Source organism: Physella acuta, unplaced genomic scaffold, assembly GCF_028476545.2.
Source record: "Physella acuta isolate Inbredline_101_S28 unplaced genomic scaffold, ASM2847654v3 ptg000897l, whole genome shotgun sequence".
Lineage (NCBI taxonomy): Eukaryota > Metazoa > Mollusca > Gastropoda > Physidae > Physella > Physella acuta.
The window spans coordinates 300,801-328,705 of NW_026732414.1; the positions used below are offsets into that span (position 1 = coordinate 300,801).

At 43.2% G+C, this 27,905-nt stretch overlaps 1 protein-coding gene across 2 annotated transcripts in view; it reads left to right on the forward strand.

Moving 5' to 3' along the window:
* The window catches only part of LOC131952974 (putative E3 ubiquitin-protein ligase HECTD4), a 95,618-nt gene that overhangs the window by 62,442 nt on the left and 5,271 nt on the right, over window positions 1-27,905 (forward strand). For both annotated transcript variants that reach the window (XM_059315936.1, XM_059315937.1), the window contains exons 51-64: window positions 5,525-5,678; window positions 6,418-6,681; window positions 7,651-7,781; window positions 7,936-9,939; window positions 10,606-10,719; window positions 11,660-11,768; window positions 13,030-13,163; window positions 14,483-14,673; window positions 15,825-15,994; window positions 16,183-16,282; window positions 17,604-17,756; window positions 19,850-20,022; window positions 20,121-20,273; window positions 21,349-21,467. In XM_059315936.1, coding sequence (XP_059171919.1) covers window positions 5,525-5,678; window positions 6,418-6,681; window positions 7,651-7,781; window positions 7,936-9,939; window positions 10,606-10,719; window positions 11,660-11,768; window positions 13,030-13,163; window positions 14,483-14,673; window positions 15,825-15,994; window positions 16,183-16,282; window positions 17,604-17,756; window positions 19,850-20,022; window positions 20,121-20,273; window positions 21,349-21,467 — 3,969 coding nt within the window. The remainder of the gene's footprint in view (window positions 1-5,524; window positions 5,679-6,417; window positions 6,682-7,650; window positions 7,782-7,935; window positions 9,940-10,605; window positions 10,720-11,659; window positions 11,769-13,029; window positions 13,164-14,482; window positions 14,674-15,824; window positions 15,995-16,182; window positions 16,283-17,603; window positions 17,757-19,849; window positions 20,023-20,120; window positions 20,274-21,348; window positions 21,468-27,905) is intronic.

Genomic DNA, 27,905 nt, shown 5'->3' on the forward strand with positions numbered 1-27,905 from the left:
TTATTCACAGGTCCTCTCTACCATCACTTGATACAAACATCTTTATTCACAGGTCCTCTCTACCATCAATTGATACAAACATCTTTATTCACAGGTCCTCTCTACCATCAGTTGATACAAACATCTTCACAGGTCCTCTCTACCATCAGTTGATACAAACATCTTCATTCACAGGTCCTCTCTACCATCACTTGATACAAACATCTTCATTCACAGGTCCTCTCTACCATCACTTGATACAAACATCTTCATTCACAGGTCCTCTCTACCATCACATGATACAAACATCTTCATTCACAGGTCCTCTCTACCATCACTTGATACAAACATCTTCATTCACAGGTCCTCTCTACCATCACATGATACAAACATCTTCACAGGTCCTCTCTACCATCAGTTGATACAAACATCTTCATTCACAGGTCCTCTCTACCATCAGTTGATACAAACATCTTCATTCACAGGTCCTCTCTACCATCACATGATACAAACATCTTTATTCACAGGTCCTCTCTACCATCACATGATACAAACATCTTCATTCACAGGTCCTCTCTACCATCACATGATACAAACATCTTCACAGGTCCTCTCTACCATCAGTTGATACAAACATCTTCATTCACAGGTCCTCTCTACCATCAGTTGATACAAACATCTTCATTCACAGGTCCTCTCTACCATCACATGATACAAACATCTTTATTCACAGGTCCTCTCTACCATCACATGATACAAACATCTTCATTCACAGGTCCTCTCTACCATCACTTGATACAAACATCTTCATTCACAGGTCCTCTCTACCATCACTTGATACAAACATCTTCATTCACAGGTCCTCTCTACCATCACATGATACAAACATCTTCATTCACAGGTCTACCATCACATGATACAAACATCTTTATTCACAGGTCCTCTCTACCATCACATGATACAAACATCTTCATTCACAGGTCCTCTCTACCATCACATGATACAAACATCTTCATTCACAGGTCTTCTCTACCATCACTTGATACAAACATCTTCATTCACAGGTCCTCTTTACCATCAATTGATACAAACATCTTTATTCACAGGTCCTCTCTACCATCAGTTGATACAAACATCTTCATTCACAGGTCCTCTCTACCATCACTTGATACAAACATCTTTATTCACAGGTCCTCTCTACCATCACTTGATACAAACATCTTTATTCACAGGTCCTCTCTACCATCACTTGATACAAACATCTTCATTCACAGGTCCTCTCTACCATCACTTGATACAAACATCTTCACAGGTCCTCTCTACCATCACTTGATACAAACATCTTCATTCACAGGTCCTCTCTACCATCACTTGATACAAACATCTTCATTCACAGGTCCTCTCTACCATCAGTTGATACAAACATCTTCATTCACAGGTCCTCTCTACCATCAGTTGATACAAACATCTTCACAGGTCCTCTCTACCATCACTTGATACAAACATCTTCATTCACAGGTCCTCTCTACCATCAGTTGATACAAACATCTTCACAGGTCCTCTCTACCATCAGTTGATACAAACATCTTCATTCACAGGTCCTCTCTACCATCACTTGATACAAACATCTTCACAGGTCCTCTCTACCATCAATTGATACAAACATCTTCATTCACAGGTCCTCTCTACCATCAGTTGATACAAACATCTTCATTCACAGGTCCTCTCTACCATCACTTGATACAAACATCTTCATTCACAGGTCCTCTCTACCATCACATGATACAAACATCTTCACAGGTCCTCTCTACCATCACTTGATACAAACATCTTCATTCACAGGTCCTCTCTACCATCACTTAATACAAACATCTTCATTCACAGGTCCTCTCTACCATCACTTGATACAAACATCTTCATTCACAGGTCCTCTCTACCATCACATGATACAAACATCTTCACAGGTCCTCTCTACCATCACATGATACAAACATCTTCACAGGTCCTCTCTACCATCAGTTGATACAAACATCTTTATTCACAGGTCCTCTCTACCATCACATGATACAAACATCTTCATTCACAGGTCCTCTCTACCATCACTTGATACAAACATCTTCATTCACAGGTCCTCTCTACCATCACTTGATACAAACATCTTCATTCACAGGTCCTCTCTACCATCACTTGATACAAACATCTTCATTCACAGGTCCTCTCTACCATCACTTGATACAAACATCTTCATTCACAGGTCTACCATCACTTGATACAAACATCTTCACAGGTCCTCTCTACCATCAGTTGATACAAACATCTTCATTCACAGGTCCTCTCTACCATCACTTGATACAAACATCTTCACAGGTCCTCTCTACCATCAGTTGATACAAACATCTTCATTCACAGGTCCTCTCTACCATCACTTGATACAAACATCTTCATTCACAGGTCCTCTCTACCATCACTTGATACAAACATCTTCATTCACAGGTCCTCTCTACCATCAGTTGATACAAACATCTTCATTCACAGGTCTACCATCACTTGATACAAACATCTTCATTCACAGGTCTACCATCACTTGATACAAACATCTTTATTCACAGGTCCTCTCTACCATCACATGATACAAACATCTTTATTCACAGGTCTACCATCAGTTGATACAAACATCTTCATTCACAGGTCCTCTCTACCATCACTTGATACAAACATCTTCATTCACAGGTCCTCTCTACCATCACATGATACAAACATCTTTATTCACAGGTCCTCTCTACCATCACTTGATACAAACATCTTTATTCACAGGTCCTCTCTACCATCACTTGATACAAACATCTTCATTCACAGGTCCTCTCTACCATCAGTTGATACAAACATCTTCATTCACAGGTCCTCTCTACCATCACTTGATACAAACATCTTCATTCACAGGTCCTCTCTACCATCACTTGATACAAACATCTTTATTCACAGGTCCTCTCTACCATCACTTGATACAAACATCTTCATTCACAGGTCCTCTCTACCATCAGTTGATACAAACATCTTCATTCACAGGTCCTCTCTACCATCAGTTGATACAAACATCTTTATTCACAGGTCCTCTCTACCATCACTTGATACAAACATCTTTACAGGTCCTCTCTACCATCACTTGATACAAACATCTTCATTCACAGGTCCTCTCTACCATCACTTGATACAAACATCTTCATTCACAGGTCCTCTCTACCATCACTTGATACAAACATCTTCATTCACAGGTCCTCTCTACCATCACATGATACAAACATCTTTATTCACAGGTCCTCTCTACCATCACTTGATACAAACATCTTTATTCACAGGTCCTCTCTACCATCACTTGATACAAACATCTTTATTCACAGGTCCTCTCTACCATCACTTGATACAAACATCTTCATTCACAGGTCTACCATCAGTTGATACAAACATCTTCATTCACAGGTCCTCTCTACCATCACATGATACAAACATCTTCATTCACAGGTCCTCTCTACCATCACATGATACAAACATCTTTATTCACAGGTCCTCTCTACCATCACTTGATACAAACATCTTCATTCACAGGTCTTCTCTACCATCACATGATACAAACATCTTCATTCACAGGTCCTCTCTACCATCACTTGATACAAACATCTTCATTCACAGGTCCTCTCTACCATCACTTGATACAAACATCTTCATTCACAGGTCCTCTTTACCATCAATTGATACAAACATCTTCATTCACAGGTCCTCTCTACCATCACTTGATACAAACATCTTTATTCACAGGTCCTCTCTACCATCACTTGATACAAACATCTTTACAGGTCCTCTCTACCATCACTTGATACAAACATCTTCATTCACAGGTCCTCTCTACCATCACTTGATACAAACATCTTCACAGGTCCTCTCTACCATCACTTGATACAAACATCTTCATTCACAGGTCCTCTCTACCATCAGTTGATACAAACATCTTTATTCACAGGTCCTCTCTACCATCACTTGATACAAACATCTTCATTCACAGGTCTACCATCAGTTGATACAAACATCTTCATTCACAGGTCCTCTCTACCATCACATGATACAAACATCTTCATTCACAGGTCCTCTCTACCATCACATGATACAAACATCTTTATTCACAGGTCCTCTCTACCATCACTTGATACAAACATCTTCATTCACAGGTCTTCTCTACCATCACATGATACAAACATCTTCATTCACAGGTCCTCTCTACCATCACTTGATACAAACATCTTCATTCACAGGTCCTCTCTACCATCACTTGATACAAACATCTTCATTCACAGGTCCTCTCTACCATCACTTGATACAAACATCTTTACAGGTCCTCTCTACCATCAGTTGATACAAACATCTTCATTCACAGGTCCTCTCTACCATCACTTGATACAAACATCTTTACAGGTCCTCTCTACCATCACTTGATACAAACATCTTTACAGGTCCTCTCTACCATCACATGATACAAACATCTTCATTCACAGGTCCTCTCTACCATCACTTGATACAAACATCTTCATTCACAGGTCCTCTCTACCATCACATGATACAAACATCTTCATTCACAGGTCCTCTCTACCATCACATGATACAAACATCTTCATTCACAGGTCCTCTCTACCATCACATGATACAAACATCTTTATTCACAGGTCCTCTCTACCATCACTTGATACAAACATCTTCATTCACAGGTCCTCTCTACCATCACATGATACAAACATCTTTATTCACAGGTCCTCTCTACCATCACTTGATACAAACATCTTTATTCACAGGTCCTCTCTACCATCACTTGATACAAACATCTTCATTCACAGGTCCTCTCTACCATCAGTTGATACAAACATCTTCATTCACAGGTCCTCTCTACCATCACTTGATACAAACATCTTCATTCACAGGTCTACCATCACTTGATACAAACATCTTCATTCACAGGTCCTCTCTACCATCAGTTGATACAAACATCTTCATTCACAGGTCTACCATCAGTTGATACAAACATCTTCATTCACAGGTCCTCTCTACCATCACTTGATACAAACATCTTCATTCACAGGTCTACCATCACTTGATACAAACATCTTCATTCACAGGTCCTCTCTACCATCACTTGATACAAACATCTTCATTCACAGGTCTACCATCACATGATACAAACATGTTTATTCAGCAGCTGGGTAGTTCAGCCAGACTAATGACCCCCCCCCCCACCCACCCACGGGTCAATCCACAGCAGCTGGGTATAATGACCGCACCCATGGGTCAATTAACCTTCATCCTTTACCCAATATTTAAACATGTCACTATCTACATCCAGTTCAACTCTCTCTATCCCTAACAGTATCCCAAACTCTTTGAAATATCAGGTGAATTATGAATCATTGGGTGCCATAATGTTCTCCTTAATGTCCAGCACCCTAAACTGTTTGATCTTATCTTGGCTGTCAGCTCTAGAACCAGACAATTGTTTTATTTGTAGGGAGCTTCTGTTGAGTGAATCCTCCTTGTCCCGCATGTACTTGCGCACCGCCTTCCTGCGGCTGACAGATCACTGTAACTCTCCTGCCATGGAGGTAACTTCCTGCTCGGCTAGCTTGGGCTCTGGCATGGCTGCTTGTGCTGCAACTTTACAGGTCAGTGCTCAATGTCCTACCTGACATCCTAGCCCTAAATGTCCTACCTGACATCCAAGCCCTTAATGTCCTACCTGACATCCTAGCCCTAAATGTCCTACCTGACATCCTAGCCCTAAATGTCCTACCTGACATCCTAGCCCTAAATGTCCTACCTGACATCCAAGCCCTAAATGTCCTACCTGACATCCTAGCCCTAAATGTCCTACCTGACATCCTAGCCCTAAATGTCCTACCTGACATCCTAGCCCTAAATGTCCTACCTGACATCCTAGCCCTAAATGTCCTACCTGACATCCTAGCCCTAAATGTCCTACCTGACATCCTAGCCCTAAATGTCCTACCTGACATCCTAGCCCTAAATGTCCTACCTGACATTCTAGCCCTAAATGTCCTACCTGACATCCTAGCCCTAAATGTCCTACCTGACATCCTAGCCCTAAATGTCCTACCTGACATCCTAGCCCTAAATGTCCTACCTGACATCCTAGCCCTAAATGTCCTACCTGACATCCTAGCCCTAAATGTCCTACCTGACATCCTAGCCCTAAATGTCCTACCTGACATCCTAGCCCTAAATGTCCTACCTGACATCCTAGCCCTAAATGTCCTACCTGACATCCTAGCCCTAAATGTCCTACCTGACATTCTAGCCCTAAATGTCCTACCTGACATCCTAGCCCTAAATGTCCTACCTGACATTCTAGCCCTAAATGTCCTACATGTTCTGTGCTTGCAGGAGTTGGACCTAGAGAACATTCAGCTCCTCTCTGAGCACCTGCTGTCGGCCCCCTCCACCACCGGCACCCTGGAGGCGACCTCGCCCTTCCAGATCTGTCAGCTGTCCCAGCTGTCACTGGAGCCCCAAGTCTCCCTCACCAGCCTCGTCTACCGCAACTCCCTGCGCCTCAAGAGGGAGCTGGCTGTGGCCATAGCCCGGGCCTCTAACCAGGGGGAGGATTACCTCATAGAGCTGACCAATCAGCTGTGTACAAGTGTACAGGTAGGTTCAGCTGACCAATCAGCTGTGTACAAGTGTACAGGTAGGTTCAGCTGACCAATCAGCTGTGTACAAGTGTACAGGTAGGTTCAACTGACCAATCAGCTGTGTACAAGTGTACAGGTAGGTTCAGCTTACCAACCAACTGTGTACAAGTGTACAGGTAGGTTCAGCTGACTAACCAGGTGTGTACAAGTGTACAGGTAGGTTCAGCTGACCAACCAACTGTGTACAAGTGTACAGGTAGGTTCAGCTGACCAACTGTGTACAAGTGTACAGGTAGGTTCAGCTGACTAACCAGCTGTGTACAAGTGTACAGGTAGGTTCAGCTGACCAACTGTGTACAAGTGTACAGGTAGGTTCAGCTTACCAACCAACTGTGTACAAGTGTACAGGTAGGTTCAGCTGACCAACCAACTGTGTACAAGTGTACAGGTAGGTTCAGCTGACCAACTGTGTACAAGTGTACAGGTAGGTTCAGCTGACTAACCAGCTGTGTACAAGTGTACAGGTAGGTTCAGCTGACCAACTGTGTACAAGTGTACAGGTAGGTTCTGCCATAGAGCTAACCAACCAGGTACTCTGGTTGTGTACATGTGCTGTACTCTGGTTGTGTACATGTGCTGTACCCTGGTTGTGTACATGTGCTGTACTCTGGTTGTGTACATGTGCTGTGCTCTGGTTGTGTACATGTGCTGTGCTCTGGTTGTGTACATGTGCTGTGATCTGGTTGTGTACATGTGCTGTGTACTGGTTGTGTACATGTGCTGTGATCTGGTTGTGTACATGTGCTGTACCCTGGTTGTGTACATGTGCTGTGCTCTGGTTGTGTACATGAGCTTTACCCTGGTTGTGTACATGTGCTGTACTCTGGCTGTGTACATGAGCTTTACCCTGGTTGTGTACATGTGCTGTACCCTGGTTGTGTACATGTGCTGTACTCTGGTTGTGTACATGTGCTGTACTCTACAGACAGCACCTGAGATGTTTCCCTGTGTGAGTTACCCAGTGAATGAGACCAAGATCAGCACAGACGTCCACTTCCCTGGCGCCGCGTGTCTTCTAGTCTCCTGCATCAAGACCTCTGAGCCAGGCAACAAGGAGTGAGTTGCTTGCATATTTTTATACTTGATGCTTTGGTTGGCTGCCATGTTTCTAGAACTAGTTTCAATCTTTGCCCGTATGACCAGACCAACTGTTTCAGTGATATTTTTTTAGTTTCAAGCTTCCAACATATGACATGAACATATTTTACAGGAACCCACCCTACAGGGCGCCCTGGGCCAGGATCAGCACATACACAGGGAAACGTATCAAAAAATGTGGTCAGGTGACCAGACAGGAAGTGGTGTCCTACCCCAGAGACGTCCATAACCAAAGTAGCACACATGAGCAGTTTGCCCCCGCCATTATCCCCGGGGATCTGGTGTATGTGAAGATTGGTGTGTCCCCAGCCCCTGGTGCCATTGTCACGCTGCACGCCCTGCCGGCCCAGTTTCTCTTGGCTGTGGCCTACATGGAGACACTGGTCACAGAAACATTTGGCTGCGGCTCCCAGGCCTGTGGGGCCAAGACCAGCAGTGGCCAGAGGGAGCTGAGTGGCTCGACCGGCTCCTGCGGCTCCTCCAGCTCCCTGAACACTTCCCTGTGTGAGACCAACCCCAGCCTGTGGAGCCTGGACAACATCAACATCACCCCCTCAGTCTTCCTGCATGTGCTGGAGTTTGAGTGTGGCTTCCTGTGGAAGACTGAGCTCCCTGGGCTGGTCAAGGAGTACATGTTCCATCTGCTGGCCCAGACCCTCAGGATACTGCACTACAGCGAGGGCTCCCAGGGCAGTCGGCTGACCAAACTGAGCACTCGTCTGAGCCCAACACAGGGCATGCTCAACTACCTGCCCAGAGAGCTGAAGAAGCTCTACGACCTGGAGGCCAAGACCATGCCAGCCATGAGCAGCGTGGCCGGCCAGGGCATTGGACTGGGGGTGACTGACACTGGGCGCTGGTCCACCTACATGCACGCCCTGATGGAAGCTTGTCTGGCCATCTCTGAGGTCATCCCGTGTCAGCTCCACCAGGCCAAGGATGTCTCAGAAAACCTCCAGGAGGAGGGCGCAGCAGGAACTAGCACCCTGATGCTTGCGGCTGGCAGCAAGAAGAAAAAACTCAAGCCTAAAAAAGATGGGCTGCCTGCATCCACACGAAGGTCCAGCATAGAACAGAAGGGCGGGGCAGAGAACTGGGAGGTTGTAGAGCCCAGCTCCGTACATGTGTCCCAGTCACTGGAGACAACTGTAACCCCAGCTGTTGTCAGCTCACCGCCCACCAAAGCCTCCAGCAACTCCAGCATCTGTAGCCTGTCTGCCACATCCTCCATCAAGGTGGATGACATGACCTGGTTCCCTGCAGTGGCCACTACTGCCAGGATCTTGCGCTATCTGGTGCTGAAGGAAGCTCACTGTCAGGAAGACATGGACGAAGCCATCAAGGCCAGTGGCCAGACACTGGGCTCACCCACGGCCCACACCCGCCTGCTCATCATCACAGGCATCCCCACATACCTGGAGCTGGCCACGGTCAAGAAGGCCGTCTCTAAAGTCTGCAACAGCTACGGCGGCCTGGACAGGGATGGGCTGTTTGTCCCCACCCCCCAGGATGTCACCCATGTGCACGGCGTTGCCTCTCTGAGTGCTGCTGAGGCCAGTGATGTTCACACAGAGCTAGAGAGCAAATCTGAATCTTCCCTGGCCCAACCCAGCCCTGCACCCCAGGCTCCCCCGGCGCCAGAGTTGAAGAAGAAAAGTAAACTGATTGAAGGCTACGCTGTCATCTGCCTGCCCTCCAAGACTAAAGTTGAGCTGGTGAAAAAATCTTTCCTCAAGTCCAGGTGGCTCAACCTGGGGGAGGCAGGTGAGGTCCCGGATGAAAACCTCAGTGTCCAGACGGTCAGCCAGGCCCTGCTGACTGAGCCAGAGGCCAACACGGCCCTTGAGAGCTTCCTGCTGTACAAGCTGTCTGGCAAGATGGGGAGCCATGCCCTGGGCCCAGCAGCCATCCAGGCCCTGACTGAGATCTTCTACGGCAGCTACCTGCTGGACCAGCAACAGGAGACAATCTGCTTGTGTAAGGAACAAATCCTCAGCCCTGCCAGTCTGCTGGCGCCATTCTTCAATGCTGTCAAACCCTGCAAGAAACCTTTGCTGGAAGCTGTCACAGGCATCTTGCGCCAGTATGGTGTCATCAAGTCCAGAGACAAGGACACGTAAGTTTTAAGTCCATAGACATATACACGTAAGTTTTAAATCCATAGACATATACACGTAAGTTTTAAGTCCATAGACATATACACGTAAGTTTTAAGTCCATAGACATATACACGTAAGTTTTAAATCCATGGACATGGACATGTAAGTTTTAAGTCCATAGACATATACACGTAAGTTTTAAATCCATGGACATGGACATGTAAGTTTTAAGTCCATAGACATATACACGTAAGTTTTAAGTCCATAGACATATACACGTAAGTTTTAAATCCATAGGCATATACACGTAAGTTTTAAGTCCATAGACATGGACACGTAAGTTTTAAGTACAGACACAAGGACACGTAAGTTTTAAGTCCATAGACATATACACATAAGTTTTAAGTCCATAGGCATATACACGTAAGTTTTAAATCCATAGACATGGACATGTAAGTTTTAAGTCCATAGACATGGACACGTAAGTTTCAAACACTTGGCTTTGTTTTTGTCAAGGCAAACTCCTGGAGCTTGTTCCACTATTTAACCTTATTTATTCACTGGTTCAAAGGTTTTTTAGTTTAAGTTGTTGTTTTTTGGGTACACCATCAAGTTATGATGAATGGGTAACATCAGGTTTTCTAACTGATGAGAAATTGACCAATAATATTTTCACTGATCAGGTCTCCAGTGGCTACAGAAAAGAGCAGTAAAGGAAAGACAAGCAAGAAGCCAGTTGTCAAATCCCAGAAGGAAAAACAAGCCATTAGCCTGGAGGAGAAAGGGAATGAAGAAAAGTGAGAACATCAAGAAACCAGTTTTTACGTTCCTGCTTTTTGTTTGTATCAAAGTTGTTGATTGGTCTTTTGACAAAATCATTGGTTCCCATGTTCCTTAACCTTTTACATTCCTATATGCCCTTAACCTTTCACAGTCCTATATGCCCTTAACCTTTTACATTCCTATATGCCCTTAACCTTTTACAGTCCTATATGCCCCTAACCTTTCACAGTCCTATATGCCCTTAACCTTTCACAGTCTTATATGCCCTTACTTTGACAGTCCTATATGCCCTTAACCTTTTACAGTCCTATATGCCCTTACTTTTACAGTCCTATATGCCCTTAACCTTTCACAGTCCTATATGCCCTTAACCTTTCACAGTCCTATATGCCTGATGTCACTGTGTATAGTCATCTGTCACTAGTGCTTCATTTTCTATCATTTTTCTAAAGTTCAGATTTTAAAAAAAAAAGTTTGAGCAATATAAACAGTCAAATTAAATCTAGTTCAAATGCCTCTGCTGTTTAAGTGGGTTTACTTATAATGTAAAAAATCCAGTGATATTGGGAAAAAATAACTGCAGTAAATAGGTTTTTTTTTTTTTAACATTTAAAATAATTATTCTATTGAAACAAAACTAGAAGTTGCGAATTCACAAATTATGTATTACTGAGAAGTAGAAAATAAAACAACTAAATAGCGGCGTATGATACGCCGCGGGTCGGCTCGTGCTTTTTATTTTTTTAAACTAAAGTGGTTATTTAAAAAAAAAATTTAATGTGCCATGGTTTTGAAAAATTGTGTTATCTGTTTGTCTGGCCAAAGGGGAAGTAAAATATTTTGAATGGCCTGGACAGTAATGGGTTAACATTCAATGTTTTCTTCCTATCCCCGCTGTTGTAAATGATTCCAACAATAAGACCTCATGCAATGTTTAAGACATGTTTTGTCCAGGTCCCAGTCCACTGATAGAGAAAAATGCAGTCCAGCCATGGAGAAATGTGAGAAATCTCCCAAAGACAAGGAAGGCGCCACAGCTGATGTGGCACTCAAAGAATCCAAGGTGATCAATTGCACTTTTTTAGCAATAGCTGTAGGGCTGGCTGTAGCAATAGCTGTAGGGCTGGCTGTAGCAATAGCTGTAGGGTTGGCTGTAGCAATAGCTGTAGGGCTGGCTGTAGCAATAGCTGTAGGGCTGGCTGTAGCAATAGCTGTAGGGTTGGCTGTAGCAATAGTTGTAGGGCTGGCTGTAGCAATAGCTGTAGGGTTGGCTGTAGCAATAGCTGTAGGGTTGGCTGTAGCAGTAGCTGTAGGGCTGGCTGTAGCAATAGTTGTAGGGCTGGCTGTAGCAATAGCTGTAGGGCTGGCTGTAGCAATAGCTGTAGGGTTGGCTGTAGCAATAGCTGTAGGGTTGGCTGTAGCAATAGTTGTAGGGCTGGCTGTAGCAATAGCTGTAGGGTTGGCTGTAGCAATAGCTGTAGGGCTGGCTGTAGCAATAGCTGTAGGGCTGGCTGTAGCAATAGCTGTAGGGTTGGCTGTAGCAGTAGCTGTAGGGCTGGCTGTAGCAATAGCTGTAGGGTTGGCTGTAGCAATAGCTGTAGGGATGGCTGTAGCTATAGCTGTAGGGTTGGCTGTAGCAATAGCTGTAGGGTTGGCTGTAGCAATAGCTGTAGGGTTGGCTGTAGCAATAGCTGTAGGGCTGGCTGTAGCAATAGCTGTAGGGCTGGCTGTAGCAATAGCTGTAGGGCTGGCTGTAGCAATATAGGGTTGGCTATAGCTCTAGGGCTGGCTGTAGCAATAGCTGTAGGGCTGGCTGTAGCAATAGCTGTAGGGTTGGCTGTAGCAATAGCTGTAGGGCTGGCTGTAGCAATAGCTGTAGCAATAGCTGTAGGGTTGGCTGTAGCTATAGCTGTAGGGCTGGCTGTAGCTATAGCTGTAGGGCTGGCTGTAGCAATAGCTGTAGGGCTGGCTGTAGCAATATAGGGTTGGCTATAGCTCTAGGGCTGGCTGTAGCAATAGCTGTAGGGCTGGCTGTAGCAATAGCTGTAGGGTTGGCTGTAGCAATATAGGGTTGGCTATAGCTCTAGGGCTGGCTGTAGCAATAGCTGTAGGGCTGGCTGTAGCAATAGCTGTAGGGTTGGCTGTAGCAAAATAGGGTTGGCTATAGCTCTAGGGCTGGCTGTAGCAATAGCTGTAGGGTTGGCTGTAGCAATAGCTGTAGGGTTGGCTGTAGCAATAGCTTTAGGGCTGGCTATAGCAATAGCTGTAGGGCTGGCTGTAGCAATAGCTGTAGGGCTGGCTGTAGTTGACCCCTGTTGTTTCAGAGCTTGAGCAAGTGTGAGGGCCGTCTGCTGACACTGAGTGGCTTCCTGCAGTACTGTGAGGACTTGCTCAAGCAAGACCTCAGGACACTGTGGAAGGGACTTTTTGCATCTGGGCTCGACCTTCACCTTGAAAGGTGACTATTGATACATTTTTTTTAGATTTCACACCCAGTTCTATAACATAAATACATTTGGTGACATTTTCTAGACATGTTTCAAACAAGATTTTTGTTGCAGATGTTCTAGACATGTTTCAAAAAAGATTTTTGTTGCAGATGTTCTAGACATGTTTCAAACAAGAATTTTGTTGCAGATGTTCTAGATATGTTTCAAACAAGAATTTTGTTGCAGATGTTCTAGACATGTTTTAAACAAGATTTTTGTTGCAGATGTTCTAGACATGTTTCAAACAAGATTTTTGTTGCAGATGTTCTAGACATGTTTCAAACAAGATTTTTGTTGCAGATGTTCTAGACATGTTTCAAACAAGATTTTTGTTGCAGATGTTCTAGACATGTTTCAAACAAGATTTTTGTTGCAGATGTTCTAGACATGTTTCAAACAAGATTTTTGTTGCAGATGTTCTAGACATGTTTCAAACAAGATTTTTGTTGCAGATGTTCTAGACGTGTTTCAAACAAGATTTTTGTTGCAGATGTTCTAGACATGTTTCAAACAAGAATTTTGTTGCAGATGTTCTAGATATGTTTCAAACAAGATTTTTGTTGCAGATGTTCTAGACATGTTTCAAACAAGATTTTTGTTGCAGATGTTCTAGAAGTGTTTCAAACAAGATTTTTGTTGCAGATGTTCTAGACATGTTTCAAACAAGATTTTTGTTGCAGATGTTCTAGACATGTTTCAAACAAGATTTTTGTTGCAGATGTTCTAGACATGTTTCAAACAAGATTTTTGTTGCAGATGTTCTAGACATGTTTCAAACAAGATTTTTGTTGCAGATGTTCTAGACGTGTTTCAAACAAGATTTTTGTTGCAGATGTTCTAGACATGTTTCAAACAAGATTTTTGTTGCAGATGTTCTAGACATGTTTCAAACAAGATTTTTGTTGCAGATGTTCTAGACATGTTTCAAACAAGATTTTTGTTGCAGATGTTCTAGACATGTTTCAAACAAGAATTTTGTTGCAGATGTTCTAGACATGTTTCAAACAAGATTTTTGTTGCAGATGTTCTAGACATGTTTCAAACAAGATTTTTGTTGCAGATGTTCTAGACATGTTTCAAACAAGATTTTTGTTGCAGATGTTCTAGACATGTTTCAAACAAGATTTTTGTTGCAGATGTTCTAGACATGTTTCAAACAAGATTTTTGTTGCAGATGTTCTAGACATGTTTCAAACAAGATTTTTGTTGCAGATGTTCTAGACATGTTTCAAACAAGATTTTTGTTGCAGATGTTCTAGACATGTTTCAAACAAGATTTTTGTTGCAGATGTTCCTGTCTAGACCAGACTGCAGCGAGCCAGCTGATGAGTGAGTGGACGTTAGAAAAAGATGCAGCTCTGGTGATGTACGTCAATGAGGTCTGCTCCCAGCTGGCTATATCATCTGCACGACTTCACCCGCACGAAGTCAGATTGACTGAAGCTCATCTCACTAATGAAAAATACTCATGTCTGCAAGGTTTGTGTCTTCTTGTCTCACAACATCAATGTCTGTCTAGTCATGACATCAATGTCTGTCTAGTCATGACATCAATGTCTGTCTTGTCATGACATCAATGTCTGTCTTGTCATGACATCAATGTCTGTCTAGTCATGACATCAATGTCTGTCTTGTCATGACATCAATGTCTGTCTTGTCATGACATCAATGTCTGTCTAGTCATGACATCAATGTCTGTCTTGTCATGGCATCAATGTCTGTCTTGTCATGGCATCAATGTCTGTCTTGTCATGACATCAATGTCTGTCTAGTCATGACATCAATGTCTGTCTAGTCATGACATCAATGTCTGTCTTGTCATGGCATCAATGTCTGTCTTGTCATGACATCAATGTCTGTCTTGTCATCACATCAATGTCTGTCTTGTCATCACATCAATGTCTGTCTTGTCATCACATCAATGTCTGTCTAGTCATGGCATCAATGTCTGTCTTGTCATGACATCAATGTCTGTCTCAGCACCCATGACATCAATGTCTGTCTAGTCATCACATCAATGTCTGTCTAGTCATGGCATCAATGTCTGTCTTGTCATGACATCAATGTCTGTCTAGTCATGGCATCAATGTCTGTCCAGTCATCACATCAATGTCTGTCTAGTCATGGCATCAATCTGTCTTGTCATGACATCAATGTCTGTCTAGTCATGACATCAATGTCTGTTTAGTCATCACATCAATGTCTGTCTTGTCATGGCATCAATGTCTGTCTAGTCATGACATAAATGTCTGTCTTGTCATGACATCAATGTCTGTCTCAGCACCCATAACATCAATGTCTGTCTAGTCATGGCATCAATGTCTGTCCAGTCATCACATCAATGTCTGTCTAGTCATGGCATCAATGTCTGTCCAGTCATCACATCAATGTCTGTCTAGTCATGGCATCAATGTCTGTCCAGTCATGACATCAATGTCTGTCTAGTCATGACATCAATGTCTGTCTAGTCATGGCATCAATGTCTGTCTAGTCATGGCATCAATGTCTGTCTAGTCATGGCATCAATGTCTGTCTAGTCATGGCATCAATGTCTGTCTAGTCATGACATCAATGTCTGCACCCTGTTATCTGACAAGCAGTGCTCATCTGTTGTCACTCCCTGCTGACAGGTCTGCCTGTGGAGAGTGTGCGTTTGAGATTTGCTTTCCTCCAAGATTTGAACAACTCCCTGGAGACGTGTTTCCTCCCTCTGGTAGATCTGAGGGCAGCCAACATATACAGTCGCAGTACGGCTTACGTCTTGGCCCAGCTGAGATCCATCATCTTCTATGATACTAAAGTTGGTGAACTTTATCTTAGCACGTACAAATGGGACAAATAACAAATAGAACCCATTTATCTTGTTGAAATTATGTCTCAATAAATGACATGTTCCATATGTCTGTATATAAGAATGAGTTGACTCGAGAAAAAGGATTTGGTCAATTGTATTACGGCAAGTTATAAAAGACTTGTGTCACTTTTCAGGTCAGTTTTATCAACAGAATTCTCAACGCCTCAGCCAAGCGCAAGCCTGACCAGGCTGCACCTGAGATCACACTTAACCCAATAGAGGCCATTGGCACAGGTAAATATGGTTCCTTGTTTCCAATAGAGGGCACGGGTAAATATGGTTCCTTGTTTCCAATAGAGGGCACGGGTAAATATGGTTCCTTGTTTCCAATAGAGGGCACAGGTAAATATGGTTCCTTGTTTCCAATAGAGGGCATGGGTAAATATGGTTCCTTGTTTCCAATAGAGGGCACGGGTAAATATGGTTCCTTGTTTCCAATAGAGGGCACGGGTAAATATGGTTCCTTGTTTCCAATAGAGGGCATGGGTAAATATGGTTCCTTGTTTCCAATAGAGGGCACGGGTAAATATGGTTCCTTGTTTCCAATAGAGGGCATGGGTAAATATGGTTCCTTGTTTCCAATAGAGGGCACGGGTAAATATGGTTCCTTGTTTCCAATAGAGGGCACGGGTAAATATGGTTCCTTGTTTCCAATAGAGGGCATGGGTAAATATGGTTCCTTGTTTCCAATAGAGGGCACGGGTAAATATGGTTCCTTGTTTCCAATAGAGGGCATGGGTAAATATGGTTCCTTGTTTCCAATAGAGGGCACAGGTAAATATGGTTCCTTGTTTCCAATAGAGGGCACGGGTAAATATGGTTCCTTGTTTCCAATAGAGGGCATGGGTAAATATGGTTCCTTGTTTCCAATAGAGGGCACGGGTAAATATGGTTCCTTGTTTCCAATAGAGGGCATGGGTAAATATGGTTCCTTGTTTCCAATAGAGGGCACAGGTAAATATGGTTCCTTGTTTCCAATAGAGGGCATGGGTAAATATGGTTCCTTGTTTCCAATAGAGGACACGGGTAAATATGGTTCCTTGTTTCCAATAGAGGGCACGGGTAAATATGGTTCCTTGTTTCCAATAGAGGACATGGGTAAATATGGTTCCTTGTTTCCAATAGAGGGCACGGGTAAATATGGTTCCTTGTTTCCAATAGAGGGCATGGGTAAATATGGTTCCTTTTTTATAAATAGAGGGCACGGGTAAATATGGTTCCTTGTTTCCAATAGAGGGCACGGGTAAATATGGTTCCTTGTTTGAACTGGATCAGATCTGAGCATGTGTTTGTGTTGGCTTGAGCCACAGTAGATTGTATATGGTTGCTGGTGAGATGGTGTGTTTGTGACACAGTAGATTGTATATGGTTGCAGGTGAGATGGTGTGTTTGTGACACAGTAGATTGTATATGGTTGCAGGTGAGATGGTGTGTTTGTGACACAGTAGATTGTATATGGTTGCAGGTGAGATGGTGTGTTTGTGACACAGTAGATTGTATATGGTTGCAGGTGAGATGGTGTGTTTGTGACACAGTAGATTGTATATGGTTGCAGGTGAGAGCAATTGTCAATCATCCATCCTGTGCCAGTCGTACTGTCAGCTGAGTGCCATCAGCTCCAAGAAGTTGTGTGTCCGACTGGCCAGTGGGGGAGACCCAACCTACTCGTTTAATGTCAGGATGCTTGGGGAGGAGGTCCATGGAACAAGTCAGTTGATAGACACATTCAGACACCTGTCATTGACTAGACACATCCATAGACATGTCATTGACTAGACACATCCATAGACATGTGGTTAACTAGACACATCCATAGACATGTCATTGACTAGACACATCCATAGACATGTCATTGACTAGACACATCCATAGACATGTGGTTGACTAGACACATCCATAGACATGTGGTTGACTAGACACATCCATAGACATGTGGTTGACTAGACACATCCATAGACATGTGGTTGACTAGACACATCCATAGACATGTCGTTGACTAGACACATCCATAGACATGTGGTTGACTAGACACATCCATAGACATGTGGTTGACTAGACACATCCATAGACATGTGGTTGACTAGACACATCCATAGACATGTGGTTGACTAGACACATCCATAGACATGTGGTTGACTAGACACATCCATAGACATGTCATTGACTAGACACATCCATAGACATGTCATTGACTAGACACATCCATAGACATGTCATTGACTAGACACATCCATAGACATGTCATTGACTAGACACATCCATAGACAAGTCATTGACTAGATACATCCATAGACATGTCGTTGACTAGACACATCCATAGACATGTGGTTGACTAGACACATCCATAGACATGTGGTTGACTAGACACATCCATAGACATGTCATTGACTAGACACATCCATAGACATGTGGTTGACTAGACACATCCATAGACATGTGGTTGACTAGACACATCCATAGACATGTGGTTGACTAGACACATCCATAGACATGTGGTTGACTAGACACATCCATAGACATGTCGTTGACTAGACACATCCATAGACATGTGGTTGACTAGACACATCCATAGACATGTCATTGACTAGACACATCCATAGACATGTGGTTAACTAGACACATCCATAGACATGTCATTGACTAGACACATCCATAGACATGTGGTTGACTAGACACATCCATAGACATGTGGTTGACTAGACACATCCATAGACATGTGGTTAACTAGACACATCCATAGACATGTCATTGACTAGACACATCCATTGACATGTGGTTGACTAGACACATCCATAAACATGTGGTTGACTAGACACATCCATAGACATGTGGTTGACTAGACACATCCATAGACATGTGGTTGACTAGACACATCCATAGACATGTCATTGACTAGACACATCCATAGACATGTGGTTGACTAGACACATCCATAGACATGTGGTTGACTAGACACATCCATAGACATGTGGTTGACTAGACACATCCATAGACATGTCATTGACTAGACACATCCATAGACATGTGGTTGACTAGACACATCCATAGACATGTGGTTGACTAGACACATCCATAGACATGTCATTGACTAGACACATCCATAGACATGCCATTGACTAGACACATCCATAGACAAGTCATTGACTAGACACATCCATAAACATGTGGTTGACTAGACACATTCATAGACATGTGGTTGACTAGACACATCCATAGACATGTGGTTGACTAGACACATCCATAGACATGTGGTTGACTAGACACATCCATAGACATGCCATTGACTAGACACATCCATAGACAAGTCATTGACTAGACACATCCATAAACATGTGGTTGACTAGACACATCCATAGACATGTGGTTGACTAGACACATCCATAGACATGTCATTGAGTAGACACATCCATAGACATGTCATTGAGTAGACACATCCATAGACATGTCATTGACTAGACACATCCATAGACATGTCATTGAGTAGACACATCCATAGACATGTCATTGACTAGACACATCCATAGACAAGTCATTGACTAGACACATCCATAGACATTTAATAGACACACATTGACATGTTATTTCCTGACACTTACAGACGTAGGTCATTTATAACACAGAGACATATACATGTTGTTTACTTGGACATACTTGAGTAGATAGAGATACACATGATTTACTTGATACACATGTCATTTAGTAGACAGATGATGTCATTTAGTAGGCACACACAGACACATGTCATTTAGTAGGCACTTTGAGAGAGAGACAAGTACAAAAGTGAGAGACCTGTGTTTTCAGGTGGATCATTCCGCCACTTCTTGTGGCAAGTGGCGCGGGAGCTCCAGTCCCCCACCCTGTCCCTCTTACTGCCTTGTCCCAGTTCTGCTGCTGGCTTCAACAAAGGGAGGCTAATCCTAAAGCCTGGCAAGATGAGTTACTCTGAAGAAAACTTGTTAATTTTTGTGGGCCAGGTAAGATCCAGTCTTTAAAAGTGTGCTCTACTGCTCTACTCATGCTAAATGTTTACAAGAACCTCATTTTGTTCAATGATATATTTGACTATATTTAGCTGCTTGGAATTACCATAAGAGCTGACATTCCTCTTGGCCTTGACCTCCTGTACAGTGTCTGGAAACTTTTAGTTGGGTTGACCCTTGACCCCTCTGTTGACTTACAGCAAGCAGATGCCCTGACATACAAGTACATGAAAAAAATTGAAATGGTGAGTCTGCTGTTGTTGTGGTCAGATTCTCTTTGTCTGTTGTTGTGGTCAGATTCTCTTTGTCTGCTGTTGGTGTGGTCAGATTCTCTTTGTCTGATGTTGGTGTGGTCAGATTCTCTTTGTCTGATGTTGTTGTGGTTAGATTCTCTTTGTCTGATGTTGTTGTGGTCAGATTCTCTTTGTCTGTTGGTGTGGTCAGATTCTCTTTGTCTGCTGTTGGTGTGGTTAGATTCTCTTTGTCTGCTGTTGTTGTGGTCAGATTCTCTTTGTCTGCTGTTGGTGTGGTCAGATTCTCTTTGTCTGATGTTGGTGTGGTTAGATTCTCTTTGTCTGCTGTTGTTGTGGTCAGATTCTCTTTGTCTGATGTTGTTGTGGTCAGATTCTCTTTGTCTGTTGGTGTGGTCAGATTCTCTTTGTCTGCTGTTGTTGTGGTCAGATTCTCTTTGTCTGATGTTGTTGTGGTCAGATTCTCTTTGTCTGTTGGTGTGGTCAGATTCTCTTTGTCTGCTGTTGTTGTGGTCAGATTCTCTTTGTCTGATGTTGGTGTGGTCAGATTCTCTTTGTCTGCTGTTGTTGTGGTCAGATTCTCTTTGTCTGATGTTGTTGTGGTCAGATTCTCTTTGTCTGTTGGTGTGGTCAGATTCTCTTTGTCTGCTGTTGTTGTGGTCAGATTCTCTTTGTCTGCTGTTGTTGTGGTCAGATTCTCTTTGTCTGTTGTTGGTGTGGTCAGATTCTCTTTGTCTGCTGTTGGTGTGATCAGATTCTCTTTGTCTGCTGTTGGTGTGGTCAGATTCTCTTTGTCTGTTGGTGTGGTCAGATTCTCTTTGTCTGTTGTTGTGGTCAGATTCTCTTTGTCTGATGTTGTTGTGGTCAGATTCTCTTTGTCTGCTGTTGTTGTGGTCAGATTCTCTTTGTCTGCTGTTGGTGTGGTTAGATTCTCTTTGTCTGCTGTTGGTGTGGTCAGATTCTCTTTGTCTGCTGTTGTTGTGGTCAGATTCTCTTTGTCTGCTGTTGGTGTGGTTAGATGTATTGTTGCCCACAGTTTCAATATAAAATCCACCTCTCCCCTAACCAGGCTGAAACAGAGGCTGAACTTGAGAGTGTGTGTGGAGATGGGGAAGCAAGGTTTGTCTACACAACCCTCACTGGACATGATGTGGAACTCTTGCCTGCAGGGAGATCAGTTTATGTCAAGTAAGTTTTGTCCCAGACGTTGAATGTCCAGTTGGTTCAAGTTTTGTCCCAGATGTTGAATGTCCAGTTGGTCAAGTTTTGTCCCAGATGTTGAATGTCCAGTTGGTTCAAGTTTTGTCCCAGGTCTGTGTTGAATGTCCAGTTGGTTCGAGTTTTGTCCCAGATGTTGAATGTCCAGTTGGTTCAAGTTTTTTCCAAGGTCTGTTTTGAATGTCCAGTTGGTCAAGTTTTGTCCCAGATGTTGAATGTCCAGTTGGTTCAAGTTTTGTCCCAGATGTTGAATGTCCAGTTGGTTCAAGTTTTGTCCCAGATGTTGAATGTCCAGTTGGTTCAAGTTTGGTCCCAGATGTTGAATGTCCAGTTGGTCAAGTTTTGTCCCAGAGGTTGAATGTCCAGTTGGTCAAGTTTAGTCCCAGAGGTTGAATGTCCAGTTGGTCAAGTTTTGTCCCAGATGTTGAATGTCCAGTTGGTTCAAGTTTTGTCCCAGGTCTGTGTTGAATGTCCAGTTGGTCAAGTTTTGTCCCAGACGTTGAATGTCCAGTTGGTTCAAGTTTTGTCCCAGATGTTGAATGTCCAGTTGGTCAAGTTTTGTCCCAGATGTTGAATGTCCAGTTGGTCAAGTTTAGTCCCAGATGTTGAATGTCCAGTTGGTTCAAGTTTTGTCCCAGATGTTGAATGTCCAGTTGGTCAAGTTTTGTCCCAGGTCTGTGTTGAATGTCCAGTTGGTCAAGTTTTGTCCCAGATGTTGAATGTCCAGTTGGTCAAGTTTTGTCCCAGACGTTGAATGTCCAGTTGGTCAAGTTTTGTCCCAGGTCTGTGTTGAATGTCCAGTTGGTCAAGTTTTGTCCCAGGTCTGTGTTGAATGTCCAGTTGGTCAAGTTTTGTCCCAGGTCTGTGTTGAATGTCCAGTTGGTCAAGTTTTGTCCCAGATGTTGAATGTCCAGTTGGTCAAGTTTTGTACCAGATGTTGAATGTCCAGTTGGTCAAGTTTTGTCCCAGATGTTGAATGTCCAGTTGGTCAAGTTTTGTCCCAGATGTTGAATGTCCAGTTGGTCAAGTTTTGTCCCAGGTCTGTGTTGAATGTCCAGTTGGTCAAGTTTTGTCCCAGATGTTGAATGTCCAGTTGGTTCAAGTTTTGTCCCAGATGTTGAATGTCCAGTTGGTCAAGTTTTGTCCCAGGTCTGTGTTGAATGTCCAGTTGGTTCAAGTTTTGTCCCAGAGGTTGAATGTCCAGTTGGTCAAGTTTTGTACCAGATGTTGAATGTCCAGTTGGTCAAGTTTTGTCCCAGGTCTGTGTTGAATGTCCAGTTGGTCAAGTTTTGTCCCAGATGTTGAATGTCCAGTTGGTTCAAGTTTTGTCCCAGATGTTGAATGTCCAGTTGGTCAAGTTTTGTCCCAGGTCTGTGTTGAATGTCCAGTTGGTCAAGTTTTGTCCCAGATGTTGAATGTCCAGTTGGTCCAAGTTTTGTACCAGATGTTGAATGTCCAGTTGGTCAAGTTTTGTCCCAGATGTTGAATGTCCAGTTGGTCAAGTTTTGTCCCAGAGGTTGAATGTCCAGTTGGTCACGTTTTGTACCAGATGTTGAATGTCCAGTTGGTCAAGTTTTGTACCAGATGTTGAATGTCCAGTTGGTTCCAGTTTTGTCCCAGGTCTGTTTTGAATGTCCAATTGGTTCAAGTTTTGTCCCAGGTCTGTTTTGAATGTCCAATTGGTTCAAGTTTTGTCCCAGATGTTGAATGTCCAGTTGGTTCAAGTTTTGTCCCAGGTCTGTTTTGAATGTCCAGTTGGTCAAGTTTTGTACCAGATGTTGAATGTCCAGTTGGTTCAAGTTTTGTCCCAGATGTTGAATGTCCAGTTGGTTCAAGTTTTGTCCCAGATGTTGAATGTCCAGTTGGTTCATTGTCCCAGATGTTGAATGTCCAGTTGGTTCAAGTTTTGTCCCAGATGTTGAATGTCCAGTTGGTTCATTGTCCCAGATGTTGAATGTCCAGTTGGTTCAAGTTTTGTCCAAGGTCTGTGCTGAATGTCCAGTTGGTTCAAGTTTTGTCCAAGGTCTGTGTTGAATGTCCAGTTGGTCAAGTTTTGTCCCAGAGGTTGAATGTCCAGTTGGTTCAAGTTTTGTCCCAGGTCTGTGTTGAATGTCCAGTTGGTCAAGTTTTGTACCAGATGTTGAATGTCCAGTTGGTCAAGTTTTGTACCAGATGTTGAATGTCCAGTTGGTCAAGTTTTGTACCAGATGTTGAATGTCCAGTTGGTCAAGTTTTGTACCAGATGTTGAATGTCCAGTTGGTTCAAGTTTTGTCCCAGATGTTGAATGTCCAGTTGGTCAAGTTTTGTCCCAGATGTTGAATGTCCAGTTGGTCAAGTTTTGTCCCAGATGTTGAATGTCCAGTTGGTCAAGTTTTGTCCCAGATGTTGAATGTCCAGTTGGTTCAAGTTTTGTTCCAGATGTTGAATGTCAAGTTGGTTCAAGTTTTGTCCCAGGTCTGTGTTGAATGTCCAGTTGGTTCAAGTTTTGTCCCAGGTCTGTGTTGAATGTCCAGTTGGTTCAAGTTTTGTCCCAGATGTTGAATGTCCAGTTGGTTCGAGTTTTGTCCCAGATGTTGAATGTCCAGTTGGTTCAAGTTTTTTCCATGGTCTGTTTTGAATGTCCAGTTGGTCAAGTTTTGTCCCAGATGTTGAATGTCCAGTTGGTTCAAGTTTTGTCCCAGATGTTGAATGTCCAGTTGGTTCAAGTTTTGTCCCAGATGTTGAATGTCCAGTTGGTTCAAGTTTGGTCCCAGATGTTGAATGTCCAGTTGGTCAAGTTTTGTCCCAGAGGTTGAATGTCCAGTTGGTCAAGTTTAGTCCCAGACGTTGAATGTCCAGTTGGTCAAGTTTTGTCCCAGATGTTGAATGTCCAGTTGGTCAAGTTTTGTCCCAGATGTTGAATGTCCAGTTGGTCAAGTTTTGTCCCAGATGTTGAATGTCCAGTTGGTTCAAGTTTTGTCCAAGGTCTGTGTTGAATGTCCAGTTGGTTCAAGTTTTGTCCCAGATGTTGAATGTCCAGTTGGTCAAGTTTTGTCCCAGACGTTGAATGTCCAGTTGGTCAAGTTTTGTCCAAGGTGTGTGTTGAATGTCCAGTTGGTCAAGTTTTGTCCCAGATGTTGAATGTCCAGTTGGTCAAGTTTTGTCCCAGGTCTGTGTTGAATGTCCAGTTGGTTCAAGTTTTGTCCCAGGTCTGTTTTGAATGTCCAATTGGTTCAAGTTTTGTCCCAGATGTTGAATCTCCAGTTGGTTCAAGTTTTGTCCCAGGTCTGTTTTGAATGTCCAGTTGGTCAAGTTTTGTACCAGATGTTGAATGTCCAGTTGGTTCAAGTTTTGTCCCAGATGTTGAATGTCCAGTTGGTTCAAGTTTTGTCCCAGATGTTGAATGTCCAGTTGGTTCATTGTCCCAGATGTTGAATGTCCAGTTGGTTCAAGTTTTGTCCCAGATGTTGAATGTCCAGTTGGTTCATTGTCCCAGATGTTGAATGTCCAGTTGGTTCAAGTTTTGTCCAAGGTCTGTGTTGAATGTCCAGTTGGTTCAAGTTTTGTCCAAGGTTTGTGTTGAATGTCCAGTTGGTCAAGTTTTGTCCCAGAGGTTGAATGTCCAGTTGGTTCAAGTTTTGTCCCAGGTCTGTGTTGAATGTCCAGTTGGTCAAGTTTTGTACCAGATGTTGAATGTCCAGTTGGTCAAGTTTTGTACCAGATGTTGAATGTCCAGTTGGTCAAGTTTTGTACCAGATGTTGAATGTCCAGTTGGTCAAGTTTTGTACCAGATGTTGAATGTCCAGTTGGTTCAAGTTTTGTCCCAGATGTTGAATGTCCAGTTGGTCAAGTTTTGTCCCAGACGTTGAATGTCCAGTTGGTCAAGTTTTGTCCCAGATGTTGAATGTCCAGTTGGTCAAGTTTTGTCCCAGATGTTGAATGTCCAGTTGGTCAAGTTTTGTCCCAGATGTTGAATGTCCAGTTGGTTCAAGTTTTGTCCAAGGTCTGTGTTGAATGTCCAGTTGGTTCAAGTTTTGTCCCAGATGTTGAATGTCCAGTTGGTCAAGTTTTGTCCCAGACGTTGAATGTCCAGTTGGTCAAGTTTTGTCCAAGGTGTGTGTTGAATGTCCAGTTGGTCAAGTTTTGTCCCAGATGTTGAATGTCCAGTTGGTCAAGTTTTGTCCCAGGTCTGTGTTGAATGTCCAGTTGGTTCAAGTTTTGTCCCAGATGTTGAATGTCCAGTTGGTTCAAGTTTTGTCCCAGATGTTGAATGTCCAGTTGGTTCAAGTTTTGTCCCAGATGTTGAATGTCCAGTTGGTCAAGTTTTGTCCCAGGTCTGTGTTGAATGTCCAGTTGGTTCAAGTTTTGTCCCAGACGTTGAATGTCCAGTTGGTTCAAGTTTTGTCCCAGATGTTGAATGTCCAGTTGGTTCAAGTTTTGTCCCAGATGTTGAATGTCCAGTTGGTCAAGTTTTGTCCCAGGTCTGTGTTGAATGTCCAGTTGGTTCAAGTTTTGTCCCAGGTCTGTGTTGAATGTCCAGTTGGTCAAGTTTTGTCCCAGATGTTGAATGTCCAGTTGGTTCAAGTTTTGTCCCAGATGTTGAATGTCCAGTTGGTCAAGTTTTGTCCCAGATGTTGAATGTCCAGTTGGTTCAAGTTTTGTCCCAGGTCTGTGTTGAATGTCCAGTTGGTTCAAGTTTTGTCCCAGGTCTGTGTTGAATGTCCAGTTGGTTCAAGTTTTGTCCCAGGTCTGTGTTGAATGTCCAGTTGGTTCAAGTTTTGTCCCAGATGTTGAATGTCCAGTTGGTTCAAGTTTTGTCCCAGATGTTGAATGTCCAGTTGGTCAAGTTTTGTCCAAGGTGTGTGTTGAATGTCCAGTTGGTTCAAGTTTTGTCCCAGATGTTGAATGTCCAGTTGGTCAAGTTTTGTCCAAGGTGTGTGTTGAATGTCCAGTTGGTTCAAGTTTTGTCCCAGATGTTGAATGTCCAGTTGGTTCAAGTTTTGTCCCAGATGTTGAATGTCCAGTTGGTTCAAGTTTTGTCCCAGATGTTGAATGTCCAGTTGGTTCAAGTTTTGTCCCAGATGTTGAATGTCCAGTTGGTCCAAGTTTTGTCCCAGATGTTGAATGTCCAGTTGGTCAAGTTTTGTCCCAGATGTTGAATGTCCAGTTGGTTCAAGTTTTGTCCCAGATGTTGAATGTCCAGTTGGTCAAGTTTTGTCCCAGATGTTGAATGTCCAGTTGGTTCAAGTTTTGTCCCAGGTCTGTGTTGAATGTCCAGTTGGTCAAGTTTTGTCCCAGGTCTGTGTTGAATGTCCAGTTGGTCAAGTTTTGTCCCAGATGTTGAATGTCCAGTTGGTCAAGTTTTGTCCCAGATGTTGAATGTCCAGTTGGTTCAAGTTTTGTCCCAGATGTTGAATGTCCAGTTGGTTCAAGTTTTGTCCCAGATGTTGAATGTCCAGTTGGTTCAAGTTTTGTCCCAGATGTTGAATGTCCAGTTGGTTCAAGTTTTGTCCCAGATGTTGAATGTCCAGTTGGTCAAGTTTTGTCCCAGATGTTGAATGTCCAGTTGGTCAAGTTTTGTCCCAGATGTTGAATGTCCAGTTGGTTCAAGTTTTGTCCCAGGTCTGTGTTGAATGTCCAGTTGGTCAAGTTTTGTCCCAGATGTTGAATGTCCAGTTGGTTCAAGTTTTGTCCCAGGTCTGTGTTGAATGTCCAGTTGGTCAAGTTTTGTACCAGATGTTGAATGTCCAGTTGGTCAAGTTTTGTACCAGATGTTGAATGTCCAGTTGGTCAAGTTTTGTACCAGATGTTGAATGTCCAGTTGGTCAAGTTTTGTACCAGATGTTGAATGTCCAGTTGGTTCAAGTTTTGTCCCAGACGTTGAATGTCCAGTTGGTCAAGTTTTGTCCCAGATGTTGAATGTCCAGTTGGTCAAGTTTTGTCCCAGATGTTGAATGTCCAGTTGGTCAAGTTTTGTCCCAGATGTTGAATGTCCAGTTGGTTCAAGTTTTGTCCAAGGTCTGTGTTGAATGTCCAGTTGGTTCAAGTTTTGTCCCAGATGTTGAATGTCCAGTTGGTCAAGTTTTGTCCCAGACGTTGAATGTCCAGTTGGTCAAGTTTTGTCCAAGGTGTGTGTTGAATGTCCAGTTGGTCAAGTTTTGTCCCAGATGTTGAATGTCCAGTTGGTCAAGTTTTGTCCCAGGTCTGTGTTGAATGTCCAGTTGGTTCAAGTTTTGTCCCAGGTCTGTGTTGAATGTCCAGTTGGTCAAGTTTTGTCCCAGATGTTGAATGTCCAGTTGGTTCAAGTTTTGTCCCAGATGTTGAATGTCCAGTTGGTCAAGTTTTGTCCCAGATGTTGAATGTCCAGTTGGTTCAAGTTTTGTCCCAGGTCTGTGTTGAATGTCCAGTTGGTTCAAGTTTTGTCCCAG